Here is a 12,244-nt window from a genome sequence, read left to right as displayed (position 1 = left end):
GAATGATGGTAAAACAGCAACTTTTAATTATATTACATAACTGCCATTATATAAGGCAACACTGCAGATAAATTGAATGTATATACGACATAAAAAGGAAAGTGGTTTTTTTGCCATTTTAAAGACTAGTATACGTATTTAGGTTTGGCAGAAAAGGTGTTATTTATGATTAGGAAAAAGCATGTCTCCACCCCAGCAGATTTACAAGAATTAAAGCTGAGACAAGTCAATAAAGAAATCAAAGAATAAAGAGGTAAAGTTTTCAGGAGACAGGCTTAATATCATTGTAGCCACTGGCTAGAATTATACAATACTTTATACAAGAAAATCCCATTTTTTATTCAGATTTATATTTCCCTATAGTTTTGTATTCAATACTGTACAAGTGGTTTTACATTCTGCATACTTTCTGTATACTGCATCCCTGCTGCGTCTGCTCCAAGTTCTTATGTGCCCTTCTATCAGCTCAATGTCATTTTTTCCCTCTTTTATGCACATCTTTTTCTGTCTGTTGCCTTCTTCCATATCACTATAGTCCCTTCCACAAATTCCCAACTTTTTCCACTTCAATTTTCTCAGTAATTACTCTTGTTTTTTTTCATTTGTCTTCCATCTATTTTTTTCTTTCCCCTTTCTCTCATATCCTATATTTTTCTCTGACTTACTCTGTCTCTTGACCCTCACTCTTGTTGATCATCTCTTCCTTTTAATCTATCTTTTTAAATGCCCTTCTGCAACCTCTCCTTCTCCCATGCTACACCGCTCCTCCTCTTCTTTCAGTTACTTGTGCTGTCTGCCCACTGTACCTCATTTCAGTCTTGGCAAAAGTTGACTTCTTCTGCAGAGGAACAAGCAAAAAGCCTTCAAAACAATAAGGAACACGATGAGAGGGAAAATAAACATATACACAGAATCCACGGTAGCTTCGTATCTAGTTTATCAAAGTACATTTGAATGAGATAAAGGACAAAGGCCTTTGTGCTGTGATGCAAGTTGGAAAAAAAATGACAGTATGATGATGACATAATAATTGCCTGAAGAATAGTCCCATTCTTATCCCTACCATCAACCAGTCTGTCTTCTGGGCTGACAAGTCTTGCCTTCAGCTGCTTCCATGATCATTATCTGATGCCCAGTGTACTGCAGCATTCAACCAAGACTAAAAAGCTCATTCACTGAGGTGGCTGTGCAAATCTTACATGACTAACATTATTCGCTTTTCAAAAGAACAGCTTGTGGGCTAAAGTCTGCATTGCACCGCTTCCACAAGTAGGTATGGTCAAGGGCAGTCGTTTTTTGGGCAACATTATAACTGTAAATGTTAACGTCTCCCAACAGGAGCTTATTTTATAATACTGAAATATTATCCTAAAACTGTTGTCTGTGGGGTTGTTTTGTGTTTTCAGAATTTTATGGAAATCTCATACAGATCAACAGTATTCATCTGAAAACAGTGCTACCGTCTACGGAGACTAAAATCAAAAAGCACAGTTCTTGTGCTTAATTTGAGGTTGAATATCACGGGCACAGTCTGTAGTTCTGAAAGTTGAAAAGTATTTCATACATGTATTATGCTTATGTCATACATTTTACATTTCCTCAGGGAAATAAGAAGGCCTCTATTGATCAAGCTTGACTATGGATGATGTATTCTAGTTCTCCAAAACAATTGTTTTGTGACTATAGAAACCAGTCCAGCAAGGATACATGTATATGGTGCCCATTCCAAATGAATTTCAATTATTTCTGCACCTGATTTTCTGCTGATGCCTTCATCAATTTCTTTCTTCGTCTTTAGGTTGTCAGTCAGAGTACTATTCCACCTTGTGCAAACAGTGGCAATGACTTCAAGTTGATGCTGAACACATACAGACATCTTTGTAGCACATTTTGAGGAGACCACCATGATGCTGGCTCTTCATTAATGACAGCTCAGCCTGAGAGCATATTCACTGCCTTCCCAGTGAATATGCTGGGAAGGCAAGACCGGCCCTCTTTTTGCTGATGGTCAGCCCAAAGTGATTGGAGGCCTTCAGGAAGTAGTTTAGTAACCAGAGGTTTTGGCTGGATGTGTTACAGCTGCTAACAGTAGGGACTCCACGCCACATGTGCTTGTCCTGACTCTGTGATGGGCAGTTTGGGTGATTGAAAAGCCTGCTCTCAGTCAGGTAGAGCCCCTCTGTTGCAGTGCCAAAGAGTTGCCTTAGGGCAGAGTGAAGAGTGTTTGAGCAAGCACACATTCTTGTTTGAAGCCTCTGCCGACAGTGAAGGGCCACGAGGAGCTGACAGCTAATTGCACTGAATTAATAAATCATGAAAATCATATGACTTAATGAGGAAGATGAAAGGAATGTATAGGGTCATCTGCTACTCTCTGCACAGCTTCAGAAGTTGGCAAAGTGCACTTAGACTAGTGTAAACACATTCATCCAGCTGTTGCAAATGGGTCAAAAGAAACCAGCAAAAAGTGGTTGAGGTACCAAAATTATCGTCATTTTGCACTTTTATGGTGCACTGCTTGATCATGCCTGGTAGAATATTGGCAGCTCATGACAAATGCATGGCTCTTGTAGAGGTCATCATTTGAGTGTGGTGTGGCAGACAGTTAAAGCATGAACACTCGCAGAAGTAATGATGCACTCAGTAGTGGTGCTTCATAAGCCATGTTGTTGCTGTCTTGTTCTACCATGCTCACCAGGCTGTTCCTCACTGCAAAGTCTATGCAGTGCTCTCACAGGTCTTTTCACATTTAACACAGCTGTTTTTCTGAAATCCATGCCGAAGTCTTGGTGGACAACTTTCAAATATTTTTTTTAAAAACAAAATACACAAAATTACAATTTCTAGGGAAAAAGGGAGGTTCACACACTTTTTATCCAAAATATAATATTCGTAACTCAATCAATCCATAGTGTGTGATGTGAAAGGGGTTTTATATTATCCCATTTAAGAGATAATAATCATGTCTGATTATAAAACCAAAACTTTGGTTTACTGATACCACTTATAGGAAGAGTCAAAAGTTTAGACATACTCCCCCATTTATGGGAATAAAGGGTGTGTGGAAACTGGTGTTTGCAGTATAAAGAATCTATGAACATAAAGCACATTATCAACCCATCCCAAATGGACAAAGGATGTAAAAAGCAATAGAGGAACATGTGGAAGTGAAGGAGAATCAATACCTCCCCCCCCATAAATAAAGCTGAAAGAACATGAGTCTGAGTGAATGTAAATTTTGCTCGATGGCCATTTAGCTGACATGACAGCCAGAACAACTCTAAAATTCATACACCCTGCCTAATATGCTGTTACCATTTCATGTACTGCAGAACAGCTCCAACCTAAAAAAATGATTCACCTGGTGTCCTTTGGTAACTGAAAAGTAGAAACTAGCAGCAAGTCCTTTAAATCCCTTGGCTTGTTAGGTGGAACCACTGGATGAGTTCCAGCACAGCGCCCCAACACCCTTTTGCCAGTTTGTCTAATGATTTGTCACTTCTTGATCCACTGTTTTTAGGTGCTAACAACTGATGACCAAGGGCACCTTACAAGCCTGGGTCAGTTTTGAGACTCCAGCAACAAGTATGTCATCTATGACAACAGCTGTTAGTTTATATTTCCTCCAAATTTTTGAAATTAAAGCCTTTGTTAACATAATCAAAGCTCTTCGGTTCATCAGTTTTTTTTGTTTTTGCCCCCCCCCCCTTTTCCTGTCCGGCAGTGTAGCAACCAGAATTGTTGTCTGAAGGCCCAAAAAATGCCAAACACATTTACTTTCACAAGTGGAACATTACAGCATTCACTGTCCATTTGCTAGTCATATTTTGTGGAACTTTGTTAGACATCTTTACTTTGGATTATGAGAACCATAATTGACCACAAAAAAAAGAAAAAGAAAAAGTTAGCAACAGAAGGACAGGGAGAGAAAAATAGAGAAGAGAGGAGGGATAGAGAGAGTGTCCAGTATACTTTAGACAGTAATTTGGGGGTTTTGAGATTAAGGAATTCCACCAAACCACACTTTTGTAAGATGTCAGGGTTGTTCCAGATGGGCGTACATTTGCATGGGATTAGTGAAGACTTGGTCATTTTTAGAAACTTCCACCATGCTGTCAGAGATGAGATTATATTACTGCTTTTAAAGCATACATGTCATCTGATGTTTGAGCTAATGAATGGTAGGTCCGAAATCTCTATATATAGTCCACGTCTACCCAGGGCTCATCTAAGAGGTTTTAACTATCTTGAGATGTATTTTAGCCTGTTGGCTCTGAAGTAATGGTAAAGGTTAGGCAGATCTAGTCCTCCTCTATCCTTGGTCCTCTGTAGCTTTTTTAAGCTTATACCAGGGTTTTATATTTCCAAAGGAATTTAGAGATAAAATTCAGAGGCTAGAGACCGGAATTGATCGTAAGAACTGTTGATTTTAACCAGTTTATCAAATGATCTGAAACTCTTGTGAAATAGTTTATCAATGTAATTACTTCAGAGAGAGTAGTTGGTGAATGTTGGAGAAAAAGTAACACATCATCTGCATAATGATTGATGTTATGTTCTATATTCTTGCATTTTACGCCCTTAATCACTATAGCCTTTCTAACTGCTGCCGCTCGTGGTTCGATTAAAATTGCAAACAATGAGAGAAAGAGTGGGTATTGCAAATGAAAAGTGGGAAATCAAAATTTTCAGTTAACCCTATAATTGAGTGTATAATTGACTGATTGAGTCAAGGATGTTGGAAAAGTCTTTACCGGGCGGTGATGTTATTCCGGGGGAGTCTACTGGGTGACTTCTCTTGAAAGACGGTGACTTAATTTTGGCAGGGGAAGAGCAACTCTGGGCCTTCTCCGTGACTGTCAAAGCACCAGTCAATGTATTCCTGGAGAACATCCAAATTCTCCTTGCTGTCCTCCAGGGTGGTGGAAGTGATTATGCTAATATGTTTTGTTGTTCATTAATTGTTTGGTGTATTTAAGCTTCAGAAAGTTTTTGTTTATTTCTGAGCCCCCATTCAGTTTTTTCCGCCAAGTTTCTGGCATCTGATGTAACTACAGCATTTCCCCCTCTTTGCTCCCCTCCATGCATTTCCTCCTTTTGTGTGTGCTAGTTTGAAAGGCTTCATCTTTTACCACTTACAATGTTTCAGAGTCATAGTGTTTCGTCTCATTACTTTATTTTATTGTTGATCTTATAGGTTGTTTGTCTCTTCGTATGAGGCTGGTGAATATAGAAGCATGGATGTAAAAATTATCAGTTATACGTAAAACACCTGCATTACAAACAACAATCACAAAAGAACATTCTTGCAAATTTTAATCTAAGCACAGTACTTAAAATTCATTGTTATTTTTCCCCTAATCTTATAAAAATTCAGGAAATTATAAAAATTTTCCTGAAGAACATTTTGCAATTAATGAAACTCACAAAAGAAACCATAGCCTTGAAAAGGTCAGCCAAATACTTATTCCTTAAGACATATATAGAAACAAAAAAGGTTGATTTGAATTTCTGTATGACAATCACTTTCCAGCATGTACGAATTATTAAAAACACCAAACAAACAAAAAAATCCAAAACAGTTATGTCCTCGCCCTAAACCTCTATGACAGAGGCATTTACTTTCAGGAGGTGCAGAATGTGAAGTAATTATCTTTTTCCCCCAATTGCCTTTCCTTTCTGTTTATGTATTCATTTATTCATTTCAGTTGAAGGAGAAAAACAAATCTCAGATCCTGATACCTGGCCAAGTAATCTATGGAGTCTTCCAAAGGGTAATTGGGGAAAGAGAGACAGGAGGCAATTCAAGAGAGTGAGAAGCTGAAGCAAACACGAGCAAGCAGAGAGAGAGAGAGAGAGAGAGAGCTAATAGAAATCTCAGGAGATGTGGGTCCCTGATATGGCCATTGCTTAAGAATTTAGGGCCTGAAGAATTGGACGTGACACAACTTGGACGTGTGCGAGAAAGATTCCTCCTTTTCTTCTCCGTGAACCAAAGTCTTCATCATCCCAATGTGGAGGATGTTAACTTCAATGAGAAATAGAGATTTAGTTTAGAAATGCCTTAAATTTATAGTCATGTACTCCGGGCACAGTGTTAATCTCATTGTTTTCTTGTGGTAACACAATACATTGTTGAGGCTGATAATGTCATTGTTGGCGAATGACAAAATCCATTTACTTTATGTATAACTCCACTACTTGTATGCTTAAAATGTGACTCTGAGAGTTTGCAACTTGACTGTTCTGATTTATTCAGTTTTGTTTCTCTGCAGTCACAATAGATGGCCACTGAGGGCCATTCTAAATGATTGCCTGAGACATTTATCAAATTCCACTTATATTACCAAAAATGGAAGCTGGTTTCTTAACAGCAACATGATATGTGCCCTTTAAGAGTATTTAGCAATGATAATGTCTGAGATTGATTGTTTTGATTTAAGAAAGTTAGAAAATTACTTTCCTCATTTGCCTTTTTTTTCAGGTAACACTACAAAAAATTAATGGACAGACTGTTAAATGCACCTCCAAATGAAGTTTCTAGGGAAACTAGCAGACAAAGAAGGATGCATTGGCTTTGTACTTGTGACAATTACCGTGCAGAAAATGCTTTTATTAAATCTCAATACGTGCCTTAAACCGTGATTAAGTAAAAACACTGCATGTGCAGTGGATGCTTAAACTTTAAGCACAATTCATCCTGTGCCTAAGACTGAATGGAACTTGTCCAAATGTCCATCATTTCCTCGCCTAACAACCCCATTTTTAATCTGTGCTTATGAGTGGAAGGTGACACAAACAGAGAGCGGGAAGAAGATGAGAACTATGCAGAGAGACACAGAGAGAGGGAAAAATTGTTCTTCTTTCTGCTCTCTTGCCAGGGAGAAGCAGCTTTATTACATAACAGTCTCAGGACTTGGCAGCTCACATGCTTTTAAGGAAGAAGCGCACGTTCCCCTGCACCTGAAGTCTCATGGCACTGTGGGAGAAGACGAGGATGAGGTGGAGGCTTGTGAGCAGAGGCAGCGAGAGCAGAGAGGGAATATTCAGGAGAAAACATGCTGAAGAACATAGCTGTTCTTGCCAGATAGTCACAAGCAAATAATATTACTTCATATGCACAGGTGGTGCCTGCAGCTTTATGAACACGAGTTATTAGACACTCTTGGAACGAAAACAGGTTACAGTGACAGGATGCTTATTTTGAGAGAGATCTTTTTTATCATGTTTTTATCATTTTTATCATATCATATCAAAAGCAATGGTTTTGTTTGTATGCTAACACTTGCTAGTTAGCAATAAACACAGTAAAAGGCCTCAAAATCTATCTATCTATCTATCTATCTATCTACTATCTATCTATCTGTCTGTCTGTCTGTCTGTCTGTCTGTCTGTCTATCTATCTATCTATCTATCTATCGCCATTTTTTCTAATATAAACTGCTGAAACTACTGCAAAAATATGTATTTTTGATATTAGCAAAATGGATCAGGCTTAAAATGTCCTAAGAGCTGTGATCGGGACTGAGACTCAGAAGACAGCTGCTGCGTAACAAATGATTTAAGCTGAAAACTGTGACGTGCGTAACAGCTCAGCTGTCCGAGGTCTCCTGACCGATCCTGTCTGTGGTGCAACTAATTGAATAAATGAGGTGTGTTATGAGTTCTTCTGCCCGTGGGAGAGTTACACTCACTTTATATGGTTGGAACAAATCTTCATAGCTTGTGATATCCTGCTGCATTTAGTCATCTAAGAGCAAGTCTTCTTTGGATCTTGTAAATCCAGATGCCAGTTATCATAAACAGTCTATTTATTTCTATATTTTATTAATTATGACCAGGAGAATGTTTCTTATTGATTAATTAAACACTCAAAAACAAGGTCTAACTTTCAAAATCTATCATAGCCTTGGTCAGGTAGCACATAGCACAGAGACAGAAGTATAGCCATGACATTAGTTTGTTTTCTTTTTATTTAAAGACTAATGCAGAGAATCAGATTTTACAGGGCCATATCATAACCAAAAGAAACAAAACATTTACAGAAGATTCACCAGTTCATCTACATCCACCAGAACCTTTTGTCAGTATCATTGAACTGCCAGCATGAACTGTATGTAGGTTTGTGAGCTTGTGTGCATTTTGTGTTTGTTCCTTGATGTCCATATGTATAGTGTCATTCTTATCTCTCCTACCCTAGTCAACTTTTGTGCTTTAGAAAATTATTTTTTTTTTTACATTTCAGTGAAAATCAGAACATATTTTGTTTGATAAAAATACAAGAAAAACTCCAGTAGGTATCTAGGAATAACCAAAGACTCAATGTTGAACAGCAAGTGCTGCTGAGAACTGCATCAAACAATGAAATCAATGACTGATGTGCCTACCGATGTGATATTTACATGTATGCTCTGCCTATGAGTGTAAGGGTAAAGGTTGGAAGCTCATGATTGCACTGTGCCTCATATTTCACATTCTCTCTGGAGCATTACCTAGACAGACCACGTTCAAAAATATTTGGAAATGATCCTTTGTTTCATTCTGCTTGGAGTAGAACTCGGGGCTTTACAAACTTGAAACAAAACTCACTGTTGCTTCCTGTAATATCACTGAGCTTTGGAAAGCAAAAGAAAAACAAAATGATCTATTTAGTAAAGTAACATTTTCACCCGCCTCCATTTTTAGAATGACAAATAAGCTCAAGAACTTAACAGAAATTTTTTTTTACAAGGTTACGGTTTTGCTCCTGGTTTTCCAGTTCAATCACTTTATTGCATGTCTCTGGAGAAAAAGTGCAATCAACAATGAAAGCCATTTTCCCTTCAACCACTGACAAATCCAAAGCGCAAACAAAAGAGATAATCCACTGTTTTCTTTGATGTCACCCTGTATAGCCATGGTTGGAGAAAAAAAAAAGAAAAAATGCTAATGGGTGCACAGCTGATATAAAAGCTAAGCTTTTTTTCCTTTTTTTGTAGTAATAGCTTGTAAATCTGAAGCACAATGGTCAGGGAAAGAAGGTCAGTGATGTGGTTCAAAGCTGTCCTTGCATAGCACGAAGCTGACTACATAAATGTAATGTTATTGTTCTAAATGTGCAAAATGCATAACAATAGGTTGATAATACAAACAATATTCATCATCATCTTAGCTAATATCTTCATTGATAGAATCAAATACTATATGCATTAAGTATTTTACATATGTATATATATATATAGATTTTCTTTATGATATTAAACATACATACAATAGTTTAGAATTCAAATATCTTTATACAACTCTTCACCCTGAACTTTGCAGTTCCATGACCCTCTGCTTGTAGGTTAAGTGGCTGTGAACAGTAGACTGCTTGCATATGCTTGTAAAGATGTCTGCTATAAGGGGATAGATTCCATATTGGTTATGATGATAATGCAAATAATAACAATAGCAACAGCAACCAATCTCTTTTTGATTCCCTCTGGTAGTAGCATGATCTTTTCACCTCAGTGCACAAGCACACAGAGAATTCTGCACATTTCTAATTTGCCCTTTGGCCTGTTTAGTGCCCTGTAAAATATATTCAGCAAAAGACATTGAATCAGTAATGTGACGCAATGCACCAGCACTCTTGATTCTTCATCAAACACAGTTTGAGTGCGAGCCAAAGGCTTTAGAACCCAGCATGGACACACAATGTGATGCCTGTTTGCTTTAACCAAATCTAAATAGAATAAATTTCCAAGTACAGCATACAGATGAAACTACAAGTAGAGAGGGGTCAGTGTAAAGCTACAATGGATATCAACTCCAGACTGAGTGTCAGGTTCAGGTCCTAAGAAAAGCCCTTGCTAATTAATATTGCTACATTAACATAATTTAAATTGGACTGTTCAGAAACCTTAACATGCCACGTCAGAGAAGGAGCATTTTCCTAAAGAGTGTGTGTTTTTTAAAGAAATGAAGGTAGCAAGCAATTTTCAATACAAAAACAAAAGCATTCTTTTCACACTGGCGTTAATTTCTGTTGGTTTTTCTCGGAAGAGGAATTGACATCATGCTACAAAAATAGATTCATCTTTGTCACTATCGTAGAACTACAAGACAATTCCTCTGTGTGAAACACAGCGCTGGCTAAAGTAAGCTTACAATGCCACTTCACCTAAATGTCTCCTTTCTCTTTTGTCCCTTTCTGTCTCTGTCCCTGTCTCTCGCTGTTGCTCACCAACAAGCAGCAACAAATGAGTCCTAACGGGCATGTGATACTGAAGGCAGTGTAGCTGGTACTTTCTGAGTGTTATGTCTCAATATTTAACTGAATGGGGATGGGGTTGAATATGGTAAAAATGGTCAGGGGACACAGTGGGATGGAAAATACAGATGTGCCGTCAATCGCCAAAGTAACAGCCTTCACAGCTTCAACTCTGAAAATGGAAAAGGCACTTCTCCCTCTCAATGTGCCCCTGCCCCTTTTTTTCAATTGATGCTAACCGAACTTTCCTACCAATGGTGTTTCTGACAAAGGAGGCCCCACCATAAGTAGTCAAAACCCCCAAAAAACAAAAACAAAATTACATAGGTAATGAGTGTTTTATTTCTAAATCTAATGCACTCCATGATTTGTGATATATTTTTTTTTACATTCTTATTCGTAACTAGCCAATGTCAGTTTACCACTGATTTTGTTGTTGATGTTGTTGCCGTCAATGTGTACACAAGCACACAGTTTAATATTTTAATCCAATGTAAAAGCAGCTTTGAATGGAACATTAACTTGGCGAAAAACAGTCACTTAAGCATGAATTAGACCATTATATACTCTTTTTTTGTAGAAAGTATCATAAAGAGGAAACAATAACAAATTAATCCAAAAAAGTTTTTTCTCTCCATGTGTACAATTACCCTTTAGTTACACTTTGCAAAGCCTAAACATAATACTGACATCTGTAACACCTGATATTTACAATGCTGTGAAAATAACTTACTATATTTTTTTCAATGTTGATCACAACCATGATTGAATCTTTGTATCTTTTGATCTCTAAATAAATGGTGTGTCCACTGAGACATGTTTTATTGCTATTGCAGAAGTCCTAACATATTATGGAAAATGGTATAATTAGGCTCATAAAACATCTACAAACAATGGAAGATATTTGGAAAGAGACTGACTGTAGCATTTTGCTGCTGATGTCAAATAAACCAAGCCAACAGTCAATGATGAGTTGTATTTTGAATAAATAAATACAAATTATAAGATGTCCTGTCCATGCATATACACAAATGCCCACTGTATCTGTGATTCTATGTTTAAATGAAGTAGAATCAAATAAAAGGTAACAAATAAATCAACAAAAACATGCCTCTCCATAAGTTTGAGCTATGTGCAGTTGTAGAATAGCATTCTCTTGGCTATATATTTAAAGTAGCATTTTCCTAGTAGCATCATCCCAGACCTGAACAACACTCTTTCAAAAGTTTGTATTGTTTTCGGGTTTTTTTTTTCCTATATTTCGTTTTTTCAAAATCTTCAAAATTTTGTTCAACATAGAAGCAATGCAACAACTGGGAATTGGAAACCAGCATGGACACCATGTTGTCTGAAAATAAACACTGTTTATAGGAATAAGAAAATGAAATAATTACAGGTATAGTTTAAAAGGAATGAAAAACTTGATTAGTGTGGATTGGCCCCCTGCAATTTGGGCTTCTTATTCAAGTAGGTCGCCCAGTAGACCAAGTTAAAGGTTCCAAAGAGCAGAGGGAAGGCTATTCTGGCAATCCTGTCTATCTTGCTCACACTGTTAAAGGTCTTCTTGGCCTCTGGAGGCTTGGGCTTTGGCTCCTCCTTAGGCTCAGTTGGGGGTGGTGGGGCGCTCTTAGCGATAGTAGCCAATCCAGGGTCCCTGGCAATATTGGGGGCGAAGGCTGTAGCAGTGGCAGCTGGGTAGGCCGTAGTGTTGTTCTTCTTAAGGAGGGATTCCTTCTTTTTCTTTTGCTGATTTGTTTGTCGGAGAAAGGCAAAAGGATAAAGAGTTCAATACTGCGCACACTGCTATTGTATCCTTTCGCAAACTACCACTATTCACTGTTGCATGCAAAATCCTGGTGAATCAAACTGGGTTTAAATAGGTATTTAATTGGGAAATATTAATTGCTCACATTGGCATATATCCAAGCGAAAGCTTTAATGTCAGAAATGTAACATATATATATATATATATATATATATATATATATATATATATAAATATAATCAGCA

General features: G+C 37.6%; 1 protein-coding gene across 5 annotated transcripts in view; it reads right to left on the bottom strand.

Annotated features, from left to right (window-relative positions):
- Positions 1–7,942: 7,942 nt before the first annotated feature.
- gabra1 (gamma-aminobutyric acid type A receptor subunit alpha1) overlaps positions 7,943–12,244 on the bottom strand; it is a 43,559-nt gene continuing 39,257 nt past the window's right edge. For all 5 annotated transcript variants that reach the window (XM_063485617.1, XM_063485620.1, XM_063485616.2 and 2 more), the window contains exon 10: positions 7,943–11,980. In XM_063485617.1, coding sequence (XP_063341687.1) covers positions 11,660–11,980 — 321 coding nt within the window. In that variant the 3' untranslated portion in view covers positions 7,943–11,659. The remainder of the gene's footprint in view (positions 11,981–12,244) is intronic.

This window comes from Pelmatolapia mariae, linkage group LG10_11 (assembly GCF_036321145.2).
Source record: "Pelmatolapia mariae isolate MD_Pm_ZW linkage group LG10_11, Pm_UMD_F_2, whole genome shotgun sequence".
Classification (NCBI taxonomy): Eukaryota; Metazoa; Chordata; class Actinopteri; order Cichliformes; family Cichlidae; genus Pelmatolapia; species Pelmatolapia mariae.
This window is presented reverse-complemented; position numbering and strand designations above follow the sequence as displayed.